This window comes from Clytia hemisphaerica, unplaced genomic scaffold (assembly GCF_902728285.1).
Source record: "Clytia hemisphaerica strain Z4C2 unplaced genomic scaffold, Clytia hemisphaerica genome assembly, whole genome shotgun sequence".
In the NCBI taxonomy this organism is placed as follows: Eukaryota; Metazoa; Cnidaria; class Hydrozoa; order Leptothecata; family Clytiidae; genus Clytia; species Clytia hemisphaerica.
In genome coordinates, this window is record NW_027104612.1 from 78,027 (window position 1) to 99,942 (window position 21,916).

The 21,916-nt window shown below is 34.8% G+C and overlaps 1 protein-coding gene across 1 annotated transcript in view; it reads right to left on the reverse strand.

Annotated features, from left to right (window-relative positions):
* Window positions 1-21,682, reverse strand: part of LOC136824266 (ankyrin-3-like) — a 47,636-nt gene extending 25,954 nt beyond the window's left edge. The window contains exons 1-14 of the mRNA XM_067080432.1: window positions 21,524-21,682; window positions 10,760-10,855; window positions 10,010-10,108; window positions 7,027-7,038; window positions 6,426-6,524; window positions 5,137-5,235; window positions 3,372-3,554; window positions 2,408-2,506; window positions 1,991-2,089; window positions 1,756-1,854; window positions 1,322-1,420; window positions 700-798; window positions 399-497; window positions 14-112 (exon numbers count right to left, since the gene is read on the reverse strand). Coding sequence (XP_066936533.1) covers window positions 14-112; window positions 399-497; window positions 700-798; window positions 1,322-1,420; window positions 1,756-1,854; window positions 1,991-2,089; window positions 2,408-2,506; window positions 3,372-3,554; window positions 5,137-5,235; window positions 6,426-6,524; window positions 7,027-7,038; window positions 10,010-10,108; window positions 10,760-10,855; window positions 21,524-21,580 — 1,338 coding nt within the window. The 5' untranslated portion in view covers window positions 21,581-21,682. The remainder of the gene's footprint in view (window positions 1-13; window positions 113-398; window positions 498-699; window positions 799-1,321; window positions 1,421-1,755; window positions 1,855-1,990; window positions 2,090-2,407; window positions 2,507-3,371; window positions 3,555-5,136; window positions 5,236-6,425; window positions 6,525-7,026; window positions 7,039-10,009; window positions 10,109-10,759; window positions 10,856-21,523) is intronic.
* Window positions 21,683-21,916: the final 234 nt, after the last annotated feature.

Sequence of the window (21,916 nt, forward strand, 5' to 3'; positions counted from 1 at the left end):
GTATAATACATACCACAGTGAGAGCTTCCGTAGATGCGCCAGCTTGCAATAATAGTAAGACGATTGATACGTGACCGAAAAATGCTGCCACGTGTAATGCTGTTTGCCCGTTCTATAAGCAAATGTAAAAAAAATATAGTTGATATAGTATCTTGTCAAAAGCTTAATCTTTAAATGGCAGATCATATGAAGTGAAACTAACATAATTCCTCGTTTTTTTGTAGAGCCGTGTGATGGTCAAGAGCCGAGAAGGGAAAGCATAAGTAAATTAGTCCATTGGTTTGCGTGACTGCATGAGTTTCCCCTTTTCCCCGCTTTGTACTGTAACGTTCACAAAGGTTAGCGTGATCTCAAGCACAAATCGAAATGAAACATACATTTTGGGGTGAACCACTTACGTTATTTTTGATATGGACAGACGCTTTATGCTTGAGCAACAATTGAACTATCGCTTCTCTGTTCTTCTTTGAAGCAATGTGTAGAGCTGTGTATCCGTTCTATGGTGAAAGTTGAAAATAAAAACGATAAGATATGAATTGAACGAAACCGCAGAATTAATGCAAGTCCAGTGTGCGATGGCATGAATCATTGATGAGCCTAAAATGTTTTTAATAAAGTAATGAAGAAGAAACGTCTTGACCTGTGGAGAAAATCTCCTCATCAATTTAAGCTTGCATCGAAAGACGTTCATGTACTTACTAGCGCTCTGTGATCGATGTTTGCACCTTTTTCCAGCAATAATTGAGCAGTCTTCACTTGACCATAGTGAGAAGTCACGTGAAGCGATGTTACTCCGTCCTAAAATATTACATACGATTTTAAAGGCATTATCATCAGATAATATGGGATTATCATCAGATGATATTTGGCTTAAAGAAACCTTTTATGGTCCTAAGAAATACCTCCAAAGTTTTTGACCCAATTATTTTCCAGAGCTGAGATATTCGACTTTGAATTGTCAAATTTTTACCTAAAAACAATAGAAATTCAACGTTAAGATGTGTAAAGACTCATTTTTAGAGATTTTAAAGTCAAATATCTCGGCTTTGGAAAAGAATTGGGTCAAAAGATTTAGAGGTGTCTCTCTGGACCATAGAAGGTATCTCTAAGCCAAATATCAAAAATCATCTAATGATAATTAATTCCTTTAAGCAAACGCTGGTGGTGACATGATGTGAGGATTTTGTTATTCTTGTGGTGAATTTTTTCTCTAAGTTGATTGATTTTGTATGAAACCATTTTTTTACTCCGTTCTCAATAGGACACAAAGTTAATAATACTGAAATTAATACAGAAGAGGATGTATGATAATTGATCTTACAGTGGTGACGTCATCAATATGAGCACCATGCGCTAGAAGGTGATTAGCACTGGCCACGTGGTCTCCTTGTGAAGCCATGTGGAGTGCAGTCAACCCATGCTGTTTGAAAGAAGAGTTGAAGAGATTGATTGACCAGTGATAAGTTTGTAATACAGTCGCCATAGCTCAAGAACGCACAACGAACACAAATTTGGTTCGAGTTAAGAAGACATTCGAGTTATAGAAATCAAATTAAATAGACTCCACTTTGTGATAAATAATCAAAAGACTTTCCATGAATTTTCTCAATTTACTTGAATTATTTTATAGATGAGATTTTTCATTTCCTTTCTCATTAAACTAGGGAATGTTTTGTCATATTCCGGCTTTTATAAAAGATTTCTAGACCAAAGGACCTTGTAGAACGAATAGAATAATATTCCAAAAAATGGTACCCTTGTTTTTGCCGTGATTGGAGCACCGTGGACCAATAGCAATTCAACACAATGATCGTGGCCATCACGTGCTGCACAATGCAGTGCTGATAATCCATCCTAAGGGAAAATAAAAATAAAATTATTTTTGCATTATACCTATCAACCCTTTAACCGTAACATCCATACAACTTGTTATTCAAATGTTGTCATAGTTTAACCTTAGCCTTATAAACTAAGTGAGAACATCCCATACCTTTGTACAAATGGAAAGATCAGCACCAGCTTTTACCAGAACAGAAATGGATTGTACTTGAGCGTGTCTCGAAGCTACGTGCAACGGAACGATGTTGTGCTGAAAAGAAAAAATAAGATTGCAAAGTTTGTAGACTATTGATAGCCACTTAAACTAAGGCATACTTTTATAAACTATTCGAATCATAGTATGTTCAGTACAAAGAGTACTTTTCTAAAATTATTGGAGTTATATTTTAATCGAACTGGCTGTTCAAATCAAAGCAAGGTCTGCACTTGAAAATTGATTAAGCTGATGTCCACACAGCCCGTCAACAAAGGAGCCACAGGCAAATTAACGCAATCAAACTGATTTGGTTCTCGTAATTCGCCGATATAAGTGAGAAGAAGATTTTGTAAAAGTTCCATAGTTCCAAACCTTGGCGGCGGCGTTCAGATCAGCTCCGTGATCGATGAGATAATTTGCTGCATTGACACTTCCAAACTTTGAAGCGATGTGGAGCGGCGTGTACCCGTTCTGGAAAAAGAAATAAAGTCTCGTTATAAAGGGATCATTTCTTATCCCGGGGTTTCTTATAGTGTAGACTTTGTTCATGCAGTCAGTTCTTCTATTTGGTAAACCCACAAAACCTTTACATTTGGTTGGACACGAGAATGTTTTATGAAAAGCCAGCAATGTTTCTCGATGGAAGAAACAACACGATAAAAATTAGTGTCGAATCTGAAATCGCCAGCCGACTATTATAATAAGGAGACCAAGCTGTGTCTTACGGATCTTTACTTGTTTCATAAACAAATAAAACTATTGAATCAATGATATGTAATACATACATGTATTCCTTAATTACAAGTGACTGTATTTCTCTATCACAGGAAAAAATCATCTTATCCCAAGGTCGGAACTTTTTATTTTTCCACCCCGGAAATTTGTAACTTTCCGACCCGGAAAATGCCATGGGATCGTGAAACACCCACCAAGCTAAATTCCGTGTTGGAAAAGTTTCCTAGGTGCGAAACAGTCTAATTCCGACTTGGAAAAGAAATGTATAGAAAATTCAATTGTATCACAGGAAAAAATCATCTCATCATAGTAGGAACCGTCTGTTAGTAGAACATACAAAACAGGACTCAGCGGGGACAAAGTCTCAACATTAGAAGTCGAAAGCGAACGATTCAAACGGAAGGCTAAGAGAATTTTTGGAGATTCAATTCCGTAAAACATCGCCCTTAAACAAGACTATTGTCGATTGCGATGACGTTATTCCGGAAGCCATATTCCTTATAAAATTTCCTTAAACAAATGAACCTGAGAACAAGTGCCTCTCTTTAAGAAATTCTGACTATCTAGAGTGGTCAAATATGATATTTTAATTATAACTAACCGGAGCACGAGCGTTAACAGAGTGTTTGCCATCGTTAATCAACAATTTCAATGCAGATTTGTCGTTCTTCTTGGCTGCTTGGTGCATGGCTTTCATGCCGTGTTTTGCGTCTTTCTCAAGGAGCATGGTAACGACATCCACGTGACCTTGTTGAACGGCTATATCCAATGGCTCAAAACCACCCTATAAAGTGAGAAGAAACGGATTAGGAAAACGCGATCCTCGTTGTGTTCACGCTGGAACTTCTTAATATCATACCCGACACAATTAAAATTGACAAAGAGATCAATCAAAAAGTTGTCTTGCAAATTGTAGACCAATTTTGATTTTAACCCATCGGCAACTAACAGTTGCTATGCGATTTCAGATATTTCAATTTTGAATGTACAAACAAACAACACTTTCAAGAAGCCTCAAATAAAAGTTTTCGTAAAGTAGCTAAAGTAACACAAGTAATCCTCTTGATATCTTGAAGTGTTTTCGATTGCTTTTGACAGTATTTAACTTATATCACTCATTCTGTGTACTTCACAAAAAGCACCCGTAGACCACTAAAATGCAGAAACTTCAATTCCAACACTTCCATTTTAAATGTTCGCTCCTGCCAACTAACGACGCATGTAAAAAGGGGTCGCAAATAATTAAAGAACGAGTGATGAAAAACTTACAAAATTTCGGATAGCGTTGCTATAAGCTCCTCGTTATTGCGTAAATGAAAGTTTTACTAGGCTTTACTTCGTTTGCAAAACTATCGAGCTCAGTCTCTATGAATTTGATGAATGTCATGGGAAACGTAGAGAAGAAAAATCGAGAAAGAAATTCTTGATTTTTTCAACCAATAATAATCTCGAAGCGATATTTTTTTCATTTCTTCTTTGAAAAAAGAGCTTTGAAAAATCTTCTGTTTTTCAGAAAAAAGCCTGGTCTTTAAAGACATTATTATACATAATCAATATGTAGGAAAAAACGATAAAAGAAAGATGTAAAATAGGACAAATAAATGGGACATCAGATAGGGCCAGCAGATATGGGCTAGTGCTAAATAGAAAATATGATTAGAATTCCAAATGATGAAAAAGAAAATTGAAAAAAGGCCTTATGGATTCTCTGATTTATATCTATTTATATCTCTCAGTCATTTCAAAATAGGAAAAAATATTTGTGTTAACAAGATTTTTGAAAAGATATACCTTAATAGGAGAGTATAGTTTGCATCAAATTTAGGTGTTACAACCCTTACAAGGGCCTCGATGCAGCCCTGAACAAATCTTTTCTGCAATTTTTATACAAAACATACAGCTTTATTATGAATCAAAATTTAGGGGTGAGACCATTTTCTGAAATATTGAGAAAATCACAAAATTAAAATCCCCTCTTCGAAGATATATTTACGTTATATTGATAATTCCTGAGTCTGAGGCCTCTATTAGTTTAGACTCTGTTTCGAATTAACCACTGAAATAGTTGCCTGTACACAGACCCAGTATCTACGGCTAATTTCCAAATTCATTGCCGTAGAGGGTCTGTTGTCATTGTCTTTTCTCATTTGAGATTTTTCAAACCAACCGCTGCGATGGAGTGTTGGTGAGAGAGGGAAGACGACGAGAGAAGTGTTGTTATTCATAAATCATACTTCATCGCAGAGGTCTCCGTACGGGAATTTTTTCATCAAACAGACAATGCGCACAGAGTGTACTACGAAGCGATGAACGTGAGATACACTCTGGTACAGAGTACTGTAACAGATGATCAGATCAAAACATACCTTAGCAGCGATATGTGGATTAGCGCCATATTTCAAGAGGGTATCAACAGTATCGATGTGGTTCTCTTGAGCTGCCATGTATAATGGTGTAATGTCGTCCTATGGGAAAGTTTAATGAATTTATTATCGCTACAAAGGCGATTTTGTCATGTGACACGCTTCTATATAAGCTCTCCAGATGGATCAGTGAATCACACGTCATTAGAGCTGATGCAGCCCAACCACAACCCACCCAAACAAACCGTGAAGAGAATATGAAATCGGCAGTTGACGAAATATAGTAGTTTTTGCGTCATGTATACAATTTATAAGCACTTTTATTTACGTTTATACGCTAATAATCAAAAATACTCAAATGAAAAGCCCCTAAAATATGCTCAAGAACAATGCTCTTGCTGAGACCACAATCATGGTCGTAATATTTGAGAAAAAAGGGAAATCCACCGGGGTGTTTTGACACCACAATCGATTTGTAAGTGCTCTAAAGTAGGTTTGAAGGGTAGAGTTTTAACTCTGAGTTTTAACACTAAAGACTAGACTTAAGACTAGACTTAAGACTTAGGACCTTAGGATCTCAGGATCCAAAAGTTCAAAAATAGTCCAATAAGGCTCAGAATATAGCCTGGAAGTCTGCCAACCCCTCCCAAATTGAAATATTCGATTAAGTTAAAGAGATAGCCCAAAATCGACTTTCTCGCCAGAACTTTAAATCTTGAAAAACGTTAAAATAACCGGAATTCTCATTCTATTTCGACCATGATTGCAGCACTAATATAAAGCCGATTAAAATCGTCGAAAATCGCATATAGTATAAAACGGTGTACGCATCAGTAGAGCCTCTAACAAAATTAGCAGACGCCATCGTCGTGCCCGTTAAAGAGACATAACAGTACTTGCGAAATTTGTAAACAAACTGTATGTAGCGGATACAAAATCAAAACAAATGTCACATGTCAAAATAAAAAATCAAACCAAATATGGCTAATTTTGATTGTTCAATTGTTTTACAAGTTTGTTTTGGACACGTGATCTTAATTGTTCTCTTTAATGACACGTGGTTCGCGCAATGTTTACATTTTACTACTTTAATGTCCCTTTAATTGGATGTTTTAATGGTACGATCCATTTCGAAGCTAGAGCCTACAATCAGATTTTACCGAAACAGGAAAGGAATAGGAAAGAATAAGGATCATATTTAAGCGCTTTTCTTGGGATGCAACTTTGTTCAGGCAGAGACAAAAAGCCTGAAAAGTTAGTCAAGAATTAACAAGAATTTAAAACCCCTGTACCTTTGCTTGTAGGTTAACTTTCGCTCCGTGATCAATTAATAATTTGACAATCTTCGCATGTCCACCCAGTGATGCTATATGCAAAGCTGTGTTCAATCTCTGAAATACAAGATGAACCATCATATAACTTCTGTATAATTTCAGAACTACCAGGAACGGTCGACTAATAATGGAATAGATTAATGAAGGTTTCATGCATTACTGTGTGTCGGTGAAAGTACAGTGCCACACCTTAGCTAATTTGAACCTTTGCTTGTCTAATCCTTCTATGAAACGAGCAGATTCGAGCTAACTCTCCGTCAAGGAGGAAAATTTTGCGAGATATTTTCCTAGTTCGAATCTCTCTTGAAGTTGAGCAAATTAGATTTCCCGTTAGAGCCCGAAAGAGAGAGATTCAACTGAAAAGAAGTTTGAAAATGTTCATGACACTTTTTTTCCGTCAACTAAAACTGAACTTTCGTTATTGATTTTGCATGTAAAGAAAAATAGAAAGAAAGTACCACTTCTACTATTTCCATAAATCCAATCCATCTTCTACCGTTATCCATATAATTGTTTCAATAATCGAGATTTTTTCCGGGTTTATACAAACGAAACTCACCTTATTCTGAAACTAAGAAAACAAAAATTCAACTTTCAACTATCATTAATGTGTTCTGAGGCTTACACTAGCTACAGTATAAAACGAAAATATTATATTTTATAGACCTCATAAAAAAGAATATTTTATCTCCACACCTTCAATAAAACGGTTAAAAAATACATTATTTAGGCTTGAAAAAAATGTTCTCCCAAAAACAGTAGGCGTGTTGTGTTTCTGAAAACAATAACAATAATGTAGCTCAGCCATTCTGGTGAGTTTCATCAATAATATTTAAGAAATATTTTGCCTAAAATTATTATCAACAGTAATTTATTCAGCTAAGAGACTTCTGACTTCAATGGATAAAATATGAAAAGATCTGAAGATATAAAAAAGGAAAATTGCTGTATGACACATACAGTATCTTAAACGACTTTAGTATAATGGGCTTTTCCAGAAAAAAATCGTGCACCCCCTGTTGAGGAGGTCCATTTCCATTCCAAGGGGGTAAGGTTTGAAATGCAGTGGAATTCCATAAGGGTAGACGAAAATCCGTCAAAAATAAGCGGAATTCCAAGGGGGTAATGGTTGAAAATTTGTAAAAATTCGGAATTCCAGAGGGTATGATCCTAAAATTGCCTGGAATTCCAAGGGGGTAGGTCACAAAAGGTTGGACCTCCTCAACAGGGGGTGCACGGTTTTTTTCTGGAAAAGCCCAATTGGTGAAAACGTTCAAAAGGGTTGTGAAAGGTTTTCGCAAGCATCACCAGAGATGTCAAGGAGATGAAACTATCATCGCACAATCATTGACTTCAATTCAAAGTCAATTTCTTCTCATCCAGCCCTATTAATAGGGCTGCTTTCTATCCTATAATTTCCAAAAAGTACCATATCATAAGCTGTTTCACGGGCAAAAATAATGATGAACAATCAGGACTATTTGCGCCGAATTTATTACCGTTAGTTCTACGCAAAAACCTCAACAATTCTAGACCAGCAGAAAGTCGTTATTAGAGCGCAGCGGTCCTGATAACCTGATTCCTGGTTCCATGATTCCTATCGACCGCGAAATGGCCATTATGTTTACAAAAGGCTAAATAGGAAAATTTCTATTGATTACATGTTCTTTGATAAGGAAATTAATGTAACTCGAAAATATTTCTTGCGGAAATGTACCAGATTCCATTGCCCATTGAAATGATTATCAACTTCAGTGAAGTATCATAAAAACACAGTTTAAGAATGCATTATTTGCATTATTGTAAAATATGGGAGGTTTTCAATGCCTGTTCGATGATGCTAGCGTTTTGAAATAATTTGAAGCCTATGAAATTCTTAAGTCTTTAAAGAACATCTTGAAATGTATATTTAAACATGTTGTGAAAATTATTTTCAACGAGTGCCGAGCTTCTAAAGTGACGTGAAACACGATTAAAATACCACCAGAAATACCTTCATTTCTCTATTTTATCGTATGGTGCAAAAAATATGAGCAATCTGATTGGTTTAGAAGGAATGTATAAACGTGTTATTCCTCAAAAACAGTGCAAATATTGAAGTATAACGGTGCGAATAATTAACGAAAACGGTGCGAATAATGAGCAAAAGCGGTGCGAATACAATCGAAAAAATTAAAATGGTAGATTGAAGCCGAGATTTTCAAAATCGAACGCGTTCGAAAAGCCGTAGAACGTATATTCGAAAGTTTCTTGGAATGTCAGAAAAATCAAAATAAACTAAAACTTTTCAACATTCAAAACAAAAATTAAAAAAAGAATTGCTCGATTTCCAACTGTCTCCTGTGAAGTTCTTACAAAACTTATTAAAACAAATCAAAAAATGCCAAAAACACGACTAGAGCAACAAATCTTTGGCTGAGATGCTATCAGCGGAAAGAAACTCTTTTGTGTAAACAATGTAAGAGACTTTTCGAAAAAACTTCTTTTTATTATGTTCTTTGCCCTGCATCTCCACAAGTTTTTGTAACGTGAATATTTAGTGTTCCTTTTTCGATCATTTAAGAATGAAAAACAAAATTATTTTGCACTATATACGATAAACCAGTTATCACATAATGCCTCGTGCAAAATGGGTTTATTTTTCTCGTTCTTTTATTCTGGCTGTTATTTCCAAATAAAGGGCAAAAATAAAAGAACTTAAAAAAAATAAATCTCGCACTCGGCACTTTGTGATAACTAATACATATCTGCATAAAAACCAGAGTAAACTTTTAGCCTTCCCTGTACTAATCCATCGGAGTAAAGCAGAAAATTCTGATATTATTTATTTTTGATGTTTGAATCTCGTCCATTCTGCGCAGACCACAGGATATGACAAAGGGATATGGCGAATGTGACGACCTAAAGTGTTTGTTCAGCCAAAACATTCAAAAAAGCATTTTTACTTTTTCCTTGAAATAGAAAGCGAAAGTGACTGGGTTCAAATGTTTATGTTTGACAATTGTTCTTCTTTTGCTTTAGCCAATCACCACTCACAAAGCTCAAATGCTTTAATATTCATCCAAAGAAAGATCAAAGCCATCCGCCATGCCGGGAAGATTCTCTTAGATACGTGTCACGCATACGTGTCAGCGCAGAGTGATCAGAAGCTGCTCGGAGATTAGGTTTGTTGCACAAGCAGATCCTTTATGTGAAGAGTTTTTTACGAAAAGTGTATGATAAATGTCAAATCTATTCTCCAAAAAAGAAGTATCTCATAAGACCAACCACGATCATTTAGAATTTGATACTGTCAAACGAAATAAAGGACCCAGAAAATGCGTCGACCGCAGTCGGAGGCGACCCAAAGGCTTCTCTTTCGATAGCTATCTAGCCGAAAGTAGGGGATCCGTCTCTTAATTGCTGAGCATCAAGCAGAGAGGCATCAAGTACCATTTTGGGAATCTTTGGTATGACCCGGCTGGGGGTTGAACCCACAACCTTGCGCATCGTAGTCGGATGTTTTACCTTTGCACTACGGTCGCTACGGATTTTGAACATACCTTCGTTAATGCTTTGATATCTATCCCGTGATTCAGTGCGACTTTACAAATATCCAAATGATTTTCACGAGCTGCGAAATGAAGAATATTCAAACCACCCTGAAAAGTAAGAGAGAAAAAAATCATCAAAGTTCTCTTGAACTTGCTTGGATGGTAAAAAAAATATCATCTCAAGAGTTTAACATTATGTGAGCCTGAGGCAGTTCCTCAACCTCGGTCGAACAAAACTATTAGCATTAGAATGTTTCCAGCACGATTGATGCATAGACATATAACGACTAATAGACAGGCAGCTGGATATAAAGTCGATATTTATTTACTTTAATTTGTACAGCCGTTTCACGGGGTCCACGGTCAGCCAGCTTGGCTATCTATGAACTAAACGGGACATTGTTGGGATTCAAACCGGGAACTCCTGGTTTGAGGCGCTGAAACCTTGACCACTCGGTGAACCGTTATATCTCCCAGATCCGTTGAGACCCCGCCAAACTGGAAAATTTGGCCTAAATTTCATCCCTGCTTAGGAAAAATATCCTATGATTTCAGCCCCACAGACAGATTGACTTTCCTTTCATTCCAATTTGAAATTCAACATAAAAATCTTTCCAAAACCATTCCATTGGATTTTCTTAGATTACGATATATAGCACAGCGGGGGCTGTGGGGAAAAGTTCCACCGGTGTTGTAATGAGACAGGGGTGTCTTAGTAGTAGATTTCACTTAATCGCAATAGAGGAAAATGTAACTCACAGGGTTGGTGACATCGGGTTTGACACCAGCAGCAAGACATTCTAACACTTTGTTCAAATCACCAGATTTTGACGCTTTGAGATATTCTTCATCCATCTAAAGAATAAAAGTTAAGAAATAATGAAAAGGCCTTTTTAATTTATAATCTATGGGTAACTAGGCAACATTTTTCTCATCTTTGCTCATTTCGATCCTCATTGTGTACTTTGGGAAGCTCGGAAAAGTACCTTTAAGAGCCGCACGTACGGTAGGTCATTTATCTTGAGTGCCCCCCCCCCCGGGTCCCTTTTTACACCCTCAAAAGTCTCTCATAGGGGTACATAAACCATAATAGCAATTTATGAACATAACAGTGATTCAGATTCATCCGAATCCGTTGACAGGATTTTGATAATTTCTTCTAAATCAACTATAACTTCAATTGCCATTACGATCGACTTTCGTTAAGAAAATTCGAGAGAAAACGCCGAGAGTCTTTCGATATGTAACAGCATTATTCCTGAAGAAGTCATCTTTTTAACAGTTTGTTTTTTGACGCGGTCTGTACCACTTTTTACTTTTCAATTGGTTCTTTTTGCATGACGACGGGCTTACATAGCACGGAGTTGCCCGTCGTTAAGAATTGAACCGAATGTAGAGCTTAAGTAGCTGAATAGCAATTGAAACATAATAAAGTGAATCGAATTGCCTAAATAGAAATTTACATTCGCCGGAGACTTCATAATGCACTAATTTTCTCAGTGTAGTTCGAGACCAGACTCTTTAACGTAACAGACTTACGATCGAAATAAAGATAATATTGCAGGTTGGTAAGTTATAATATTTCTGACAGAAAAATTAACTAAAGTCTGTCTCAATATAATTTGCAGTGGAGACAAAAAAGGCTGTAACTTTTTATAGAATTCGAATTAGATAGCGGTTTTGCGCTCGTTAAAAAAGATAATCCGGAGTGAAATATCATCAAAAAGAAAGAAATTAAAAAAATGGAAAGATAACATGAAAAATGAAGAAGAAGAAAATTTACTTCTTGTAGAATAATTTGAATAATCTTCATTTTGATATCAGAAATTCTTTAATCTTAGAGCGTCACAAATGCAAAAAAAAACAAAAAATATTCATTCAGTCAAAAAATAAAGCTTAAAACCTTACTCTGGTTGACTTAAAAAGGGCTCTTTTTTGTTGTTTATTCATGATATTCGTGACGCAGGCACGACGCAACGGGTACGGCAGGTACGGCGGCCGCCGCCGTACCAGATTTTCACAAAAATACCCGAAGTTTTCCTCTTCGTCGGTCAAATCGCTATAAAATCGCTTAAATTTCCTCATTCGCCGTACCAGATATAAAAAGCTTCCGTCGTGCCTGTGACGTAATGTTTTCTACGGAAAGACCCTGGTTTTTTCCAGTAGTGGCAAATTTTATACAACTTTTGTCTAGTTTAAATTTGCCACTACTGGCTAAAAACATTGCGTCATGAATATCATGAATTGATGGTTTTTAAAGTCAATCAGTGATAAACTTTGGACTATATCTGAAGATGGAATAAATTTCTTTGAAAAATGTTTATAAGATCAAAGAACCACTCGTGTGAAAATGATAATTATAGCACACTTATGAGAATAAGAATTTGATTTTCTTCTTCTTCATTTTCAATCTTTATTTTCCAATATTTTAAGAGTTTTTTCTTTATGTATTTTTCTTTATAATATACTCCACTCCTGTTTGTCTTTCCAACAAGCACAAAACTGCAATCTAATTCGAATTCTATCGAATCGAAAATTTCGTCTTTTTTGTTTCCGCTGCAAATCATATTGAGACAGACTTACTGTATCGAGTAATTTTCCTCAAAATTAACTTCTAGTATCCCATTTTCCTCTCGTCTAATAATCAAGACACTTTTTAATCCAAGCAAACAAGCTGCAGTGCCGAGTGTATACGTCTTTTGTTTGTTTAATGGGATTTATAAGATAATCAGGTATTTCAAATAAACTCAGATTGATTTGATTGTAGATGACAAACGGTTTAAATGTCTGCTGATATATAAATGTAATAAGGATTTATTATGTTGAAGTGCATATTATAATTCAAAGATGTATGCAATCAGTATACAGTTAGTCTCTCACATGAAAGTTTTCGGATATTCATTTTCAGTTCCGTTTTGGTGTTATGTGCACTATTTAAAAGAAGTATTTTACACGAAAATTTTCAATATAATCCAAGCCTAGATCTAGTCATCCAAGAGGTATGACCTCTAACTTAACTATCTAGCTTAATATAAAAATCAAACAATTTTAAAACTTCTTTAAAAATGATTTTAAAACAACCTGTACAGTACAAATAAGAAACACTGTAGCTCTATCGATACGATACCACGACGACGACACTTGAAATTAACAAACACGAAAAAAACGACCTGTGATAGGTTAGGTGATTAATGGGCAAAACATTCAATACATGAAACCGTTTAGTAAATCAAAAATTCAGAGTAATAAAGTAATCATTTTTGTGTGATTTATTTTTGGATTTTGACATGAGAGTTTTTAAGGAAATGCTGTATAACAACCGTATAAAAATTTCTGCCATGGGTCATGGATGGACGGACCTTTTCAAATAAAATATGCATAATTGAAAAATAGGGAAAATGAAGGCAATATCAAAAAAACTACAAAGGATACAGGACGATAAATGCTCAGAAAAGCCAGGAAAAAAAGGAACCATTCTCGGAGGGGCCAATACTTATGAGTTCGATAATATTCCAAAAATTTCTCATCTCTTTCCAAACAAGAGAAATATCTTCAAGTAATCCATATTATATTGAGACTTCCTTAAAAAACAGACTTTGTAAAAACGAAACTAGTATAAGATAAGGAGACTAGCCACTTTTTTTCCAAAAAGTTCTAATTATTTTGGATGGAAAAGAGAATTTCCTATATTGACTCATTCTTGGTTTAACTAGAAAGGTACAAAAAGTTGAATAAATAAATATGAAAATGGAATGGCAAAAAGTGAATAGACTTTTAGGACTTATTGATTCTTGTATAAGAAATAAAATAGCTTACAGAACAGTATAAATGTTAGCGCCTATAAATTTACTTTGAATATTCAAGGAATTTCTTATAAATAAAAGTGAGAAATTTATATCATCATAAAAAGGGGCCATAAACTACATATAGCTGTCGATGAAAGGCTTAAGTTTTTATTTTTGTTTATTTATCATCTTTTTTTATCAAAAAGAAAATATTGATGAAGAATTGTGGCCTTACAGAAATATTAATAATCTGATCAAATTATTATGGGAAGGGTGTTAAAAAGACAAACTTTGACTTCTAATAAAATGTCAAATCAATAGTCATGGCAAAAAAAAGTTTCCACTCCAGCTCCCACAAAAAGATTACACGTTTTTCGTTTCATAAGAACATTCAAAATTTTTGAAGCCTTCGAATGATCTTAACTTTTTGAGATTTAAGCCTAAAATTGTGCTAACATGTCCCCCATTTTTTATTTATTTCTGTTCATTTTACTAAGAAAATGGCTGTCTTCGAGTCCGCGAAGACTTAAAATGTTTTTAGCCGTCGAAGCTTTATGTTGTTTGTTCTTATAAAAAAACGTGTATGTATCTCTAGACTACAGATTTAAAAGTTTTTAACAGGAGATAGGGATGCTAAGAATATGGTCTCTTTGATAAAGGTTTAGCTTTGAAAACATGAAAAGAGAATATTCAGTTTTGCTATAAGGTGTTAAGAAAATTAAGAAAATTGAAAACAATCTTTTTTCTCATAAAACGTAGTATATTATAAGTTCTTATAAATAGTTGTTAAAAGGAAACCTACTTTCTTTATTGAAATTGACAGATCATGTAAAAACTTGAAAACTTTTAATAAATGTATCTAATAAATATCTTTCAATAAAACAAAAGACTTAACACAAATGTATTATTTGAATAGCACCCTACTGTTATGATTAACTGACACTTCAAAACAGACAGCCATCAGACTATATCTTTGTACCATAAGTCATATAAGGGGTTCAACATGAAATACTAATCGTACTTAAAAACATCAGAGGCTTAACCTTATTGAATATGTCAATTGTGAAAGTTAACAAATTTTAGAGCCAAGGCCAATCTCTTAAATCTTAAACTTCATTTAAATATTAGGTTTAAAACGTCTCATAAAGACAAGGACAAAATTTTTACCCCCCAAAATATCATGCAATGATATGAAGATAATATTCCTGTTTATATTTTTGTATCATAGATCTCATCAGAAAAAGGAGTTGTTCTGGATAAGCCATCGAAACTTTTAAATAAGGCTTCATCAAAGAAAACCTCTTGAGCCTTTATTTTTTTCTATCTACCATGCAAAGTGTTTTTCTTCTTTTCTGAAGGCACAGTTACCCTAAGTAAGTGAGGTGAATGAGATTTTGAGAAGAGTAATTTCATGTGAATAATTTATCAAAAGAACATATTTTTCTCATGTTTTTAAAAAAAAGAAGAGTATATTAGTAAAATATTTCCTCAGTAATTAGTTCGATTTGTGACTATACAATAACTTTTGAAAGAAAGTGTCAAATTTTTACTTCCTAGAAATAACATTTTAAATAAACTTACTTTGAAAAATCCTTCATTATATATTGTTTCCCATTGAAATATAAAACAAAACAACTTACCAAATGGATCAAGCACACAACGAAAACTCAACCTTTAGACAAAAAATTTGAAATTAAAATTGCATCTGAATAATTTTGATATTGATAGTGTGAGCCTATTTAAAAATATTCTTTCAATAAATCTATTGGTATTGGTTCAGACATCATCATTGAAAAGATACCCTTAAAAAAAAACAGGTCAACCAAACCCATTTTGAAAGAAAGGTTAACCCAAGTATCTATCAGTCGACCCTGAATTAAGTCAGTTATCACTCTGCCACGCGAAATAGTTGAAAATTATAGTAAGAGTAAATAATTTTGAAACTATAATGATGATGTTGATTCAACAACTAATTTAAGAGCCATTTTTTTTAATCTTCAGAATAAAGAGAGTGTGATACCTCACCCTCTTACATATTGATGAAATTTGGACCAAACGATCTATCACACAAGAAAATAAGACCCTGAAAATTTCACTTTGATATCTCTAGTAGTTTTGAAGATTCAGCATCTCAAAGATAGGCTACTAAGCGAAAATTGACCCCTGAAAATCATGAACTCTGGTGGGGAGCAGATTTTGAAAGCTAATGAATTTTCATTCAAGTACATTAGAAAGCTGATTTACAGTGGATTTCAAGAACTTTTTGTAGGGAATCAGAAAAAATCAAATTGAGTCTCCAAAATTTTCCCCAAAAATCTCTAGCACCTCCTGTAGAGGGCTTCAAACTTTCTGTAATCTGGGTTTGGAAGCACTTTTAGCTGTCTGCTGATGGTCCTTGTGACTTTTTTTAAACAAACTTTTGACCTGGAGTGGTTTACTGTTGGGTTTTGGCCACAAAAATAACATTTTCAGGATTTCTATTTTTGCGTAACCGTCAAAAATGGCCGAAAAAATTGCTATTTTGGCAGATCTGGAGCAAAATTTAAGATGGCGTATCTTTTTAAACACACAAAAATTTAGTAGGTCTAGTTTATAACCTCAAAAAATCTCAGTGGGGGTTTGAATTCCCTTTAAAGATATGATCGATTGAAAATTTGCTTTTAAATTCGTTGTTTTTTCCCTCTTAAAGTGCTAAATCAGGACCACTTGGGGGCTCCAAAGGTTAATTCTTGTCAAAATATTGGTTGATATTCTCTAGCCAACTAATCATTGGCATTAAGGGAACAACTGACAAAATATTTCAGGTCATTTCCATCGACAGATGACACTTTATGGCAGTTTCTTTATTTTTAAGTACAGAATATGTAAAAAATGAGACTGGTATCTGGTCTTTCCTACCATTCTAGGGCCTATATTTTCAGAAAAAGCCTCAACCTTTCACAATTTGGTGAATATTCATCTTAAATAAGCAGGTTACTTCAACTAAATGGATTTAAAAGTACTTAAATACTATTCAAAAACATTTTAGACTAACTTGGAAATCCTACTTTGACAATAATTTGCGCTCCCCACCAGAGTCAATTTTCGAGACGCTGTATCTTCAAAACTACTTGAGATATCAAGGTGAAATTTTCAGGGTCTTATTTTCTTGTGTGATAGAACATTTGGTCCAAATTTAAGCAAAATCCAAGAGGGTGAGGTATCACACCCTGAAGACTCTTAGAAAAAATGACTCTTAAAGTCCCGAATTAAGGCAAGTTGCTGGCACTACTCAACAAAATTGGAATTTCAAATAATTTAACCTAAATGACCAAGCTTTTCAATGACCTCATCACCATTGTTTATATTTGTCTTATTATGGGTGCAGAGAATACTTATACATATTGGCTAGAAGTCCCACTCTTTGTGAGGAGGACCCTCAAAGAGCACTTTAGCCATCCAACTTGCCACGGGAATGACTCATAGAGGAGTATCAACCCCTAGGTTTATTTCATCTCACCCTATTACCCATCCCCCAGCTTTGGTAATGAAATCTTATCCCTACTTTTTTACGAAAAATCTGTTTGAAGGAGCCCACTCTATGCATACCAAAGTAATGAAAGACTACCGTCAACTGCTCTAACTTGAGACTATCTGATAAAACATGGGACGGCAATTCGGCCACCATTTCACCGAACCTCCAAAGTCATTTGATTTGAGTTAATGAATGACGTATTAAAAAAGTACACAATTTGTCTTTTGCACCGAGTAGGCTTTTAAATTGAAATATGAAAAAAATCCGTAATGGAACACAACCGAGTGTCTGTGCACTCTAAGACTGTAAGAGGAACAAAAAGTATGATTGATAAACTTGGTGGAGTTATCAAAACAAATTTGTTGTCAAATAGATTTAACAGCAAGTGAAAATACAAGCCAGATATCAACCAGTCCCATGTTTCGACCAATTGTCCCAAGTTAGAGCAGTTGACGGTACAAAATCAATTCAGTCACAAGCCAAAAATTTCACAATATAACAATATAACTAGCGCTTTTATTAACCTATGTTGGTACATATTTTTACTTTAAAACAGGCTTCAGCCACTTAGTCGCGCGGCTGAGGTCGAAAAAAGTGGCTAGAAAATGATTTTCGTGATACACCTCTTAGATTCCACTTTTTTCGATGGGAACTCTCGAATTAGCATATGTAGATTCCAAAATCAAAAAGTTTCCACGATATTATCGTGCAAGTAACGAGTAAATGGCGATTTTTTGCGTTTCCAGGCAAAATTGCAAGGCCTGGAAATTCATGATTTTTTGGGGGTCTTCAAATTAAAAAAAGACCTATATCACATGATAGAGCTCTTCAAACTGAGCAAAAAAGTGTATTACACCAAAGTCCCAACTTGTCTAGATCAAAAGTTATGGGCCTATTTGTGGTAAAAAACTGATGGAAAACAGGGAATTTCCCCACAATCTGCATTAAAATTTATGCAAAATTAAACACCTTTTTGACCACAAATAGGCCCATAACTTTTGATCTAGACAAGTTGGGACTTTGGTGTAATACACTTTTTTGCTCAGTTTGAAGAGCTCTATCATGTGATATAGGTCTTTTTGCTCCGGCCTAGGAGCCTTAAATTCTCTCTCGTCCGACGACGACGACGCTTAAGACATTTTTTGTTTGTTTATCTAATCCGATGATCTATTCCGATTTAATAAAAACGGATTAACTGATTCAAATAATACTGTGATTTGATTGGCCGAATGTATTTAAGAAAAAGATGGCTGCCGAAAGTGGACTAGTTGACTGTGTAGCAAATACTGGCAAATCTCAGTGAAAAATTGATCATTTACATCATTATTCATGATGTTTTGGACATGATTTATGAGAAGTTTGATGCATACTGGCTCTCTAACAATGTGGAAAGACTTTGGAGAAATTTTGGCCATGAATCGTCAGCTGATCGAGTGCTTAAAAAATCTTGCATATGGCTAACCATAAAATTCTGTTGGTAACTTGACAATGAAACTTTCAAACACACATCCATTGGAATTTAAAAGAGAATACTAAAATTACTACATCACAGTGAAAATTTGAAAACGATCTGAGTAGTTTTTGTGGTGTTATGTTTATGGCTGAAAATATTATTGTTGACTGGCGACCGTTCCTTTTGATTCTTCAAACCCGACACATATTTTTTACAAACATATCACTATGAGAATTCAATAAAGAATACTAAAACACAATTCCTGTGTAAATTTGAACAAGATTGGAGAAATTTTCGCAGTGTTATGGCTGAAACTGATCGTTTTTGGACTTTGTTGTAATTTCATCGCGGCTGGCGACCGTTCCTTTTGATTTTTCAAACCCGACACAGATTTTTTACAAACATATCGCTATGAGAATTCAGTAAAATACTAAAACACAATTCTTTTGAAAATTAGAACAAGATTGGAGAAATTTTCGCAGTGTTATGGCTGAAAATGATCGTTTTTGGACTTTGTTGTAATTTTATCGCAGCTTGCGACCGTTCCTTTTGATTTTTCAAACCCGACACAGATTTTTTACAAACGTATATCGCTATGAGAATTCAGTAAAGGATACGAAAACACCATTCCTTTTTAAATTTGAACAAGATTGGAGAAATTTTCACAGTGTTATGGCTGAAAATGATCGTTTTTGGACTTTGTCGTAATTTCATTGCGGCTGGCGACCGTTCCTTTTGATTTTTCGAACCCGACACAGATTTTTTACAAACATATTGCTATGAGAATTCAGTAAAGGATACGAAAACACAATTTCATTTTAAATTTGAACAAGATTGGAGAAATTGTCGCAGTGTTATGGCTGAAATGATCGTTTTTGGACTTTGTCGTAATTTCATCGCGGCTTGCGACCGTTCCTTTTGATTTTTCAAACCCGACACAGATTTTTTACAAACATATCACTATGAGAATTCACTAAAGTATACTAAAACACAATTCCTGTGTAAATTTGAACAAGATCGGAGAAATTTTCACAGTGTTATAACTGAAAATTATTTTTTGGACTTTGAATTATTTTAGCGTATATTTTAAATAGTTAAATTTTAGCAATCTGGCGATTTGGTGTGTTTTAGCGAGATTTATTTTAGCGAAAATAGGGAGAACTCGCTAAAACGCTAAAGTTAGTCTCGCTAAAATTTCTACGAATAAAGTAATTTCATTGGCTTTCATTTCATTCCTTTTGAAGATTTTTCAAACAGGAAACAGGTTTTTTTCCAAATATACCACTATTTATAACATACACACTATTGTACCACTATTTGGTTTATCCTACTCTTCCAAGTATTATCCCAACAGAAAAAATAATGTTTAGCTCAAAGCCTCTAATTTAGGCTATTTTTCCAAAATTTTATCCGGACCAATCAAATCAACGGCGCATACATCATGGCTTCGTTATTGGCAAGTTTAGAAAAAAATTAATTTACAGTATAAGAACTTGGAAATTTCACTTCTAAATGTTCATCTCCTTTAGCTCCAATTTTGAACTTTTTAGTCGAGGATGAGTGGGCGGGGGTGGGGTTGGTTCTTTAGGCAAGAAAGTGCATGTGTAATCACTTAGAAGAGCTAAACTTCCAGCTGGTTTATTTATTTGTTAAGATTATTTCTCATACTCGCTCTGCAATAGAATTATTACTTTGCTTTCTGATCTGTTCTGATTATATTAGTAGTTTGTGGGCAACATTCTAACACAACTAACTCAACAAGCTCATCTTTCGCATCTTTTAATCTCTTAAGCCGGAGCTTCCAGCGCAGCTGGTTTATTTTAATTTGAAGACCCCCAAAAAATCATGAATTTCCAGGCCTTGCAATTTTGCCTGGAAACGCAAAAAATCGCCAATTACTCGTTACTTGCACGATAATATCGCGGAAACTTTTTGATTTTGTAATCTACACATACTAATTCGCGAGTTTCCGTTGTTTTTTTTGGAATCTAAAAGATGTATCACGAAATGAAACGTTTTTCGACCTCAGCCGCGCGACTAACTTGTATATGATTAAATTGACCAAAATCTCCAAACCACTTTTTTTCATTTGATCTCATCCTACATTCCCATCCCCATTTTTTGGCAAATCTTAGTACCTCCCCCCAAAAAATGTACCCCCCCCCTTTAATATATATGGTGTAAATGTGATGCTTTTTTGGCACCCGACAAAAATACCACACAGTTCAGGGGTGGTTGAGGTCGGTGCGTCGGTGCCAAAAAGCTTTGGGCCATTCCAGAAAATTTTTGTTACCCCCCGTCGGACGCCGTGCATATTTTAATTTATTCTAGCCTTATATAGTTTAGAAATAATTTATCTTTTCCAGTGGTGGTCGGAAATTCCGATAAAATAAAATCCATGTACTTTTGCAAAATGCATCGTAATCCACTATTTTTAGCCTTTTTTAATTCAATTGCGCTGGAAATTCATACATTTTCTTCTCTCACCTTGAAAATTTTGAATTTTGGTGAAAACTTTTGCCCTCAGACTGTCAGAAATCCTGTGTCGTCAGCACAACAGACAGACAGACGACAAATTCTGGAATGGCCCTTTATAATATGAATTACGTTGTCTTCAGTAGGGTTGTATTCAAAACATTTAAATCCATCTACAATTTTGAATGCATGTCCATATTCTTGTAAAAACATCCCCCTATCAGTATCAGAATAAGTATCATTGGCAAATGGCAATCAATGCAAATAAGAAAAAAGTTTTTTAGTAATTTTTATACCTGTGATTTGTAGAAGCTGAGACTGTTCCCTGTTGAATTACGACTTGCCAGTTCCATCTTTGAAGTATGATTCGTCTTTTCTTGTGAAATGTACACTGAAAATTATTTGCTAAAAGATGTAAATAAAATATTGTTTCAAAACATCTTATCGACTTCGAACTCCAGGAATCTGTGACTTCCAGCCTCTTTGATCTCAGAAATCGAGGCCCGGAATTCCCGAGTTATTTTTTCCGAGTTAAAAAAACCGAGTTAAAAAAAAACCGAGTTATCCCGAGTTATGACGTCATTTTTGGAATTTAGTGACGTCATTTTTCATTTTTTAACTCGGGAATTTTTGCTTCCTTTAACTTTCCGAGTTATTTTTCATTTTTTAACTCGGGAATTTTTGCTTCC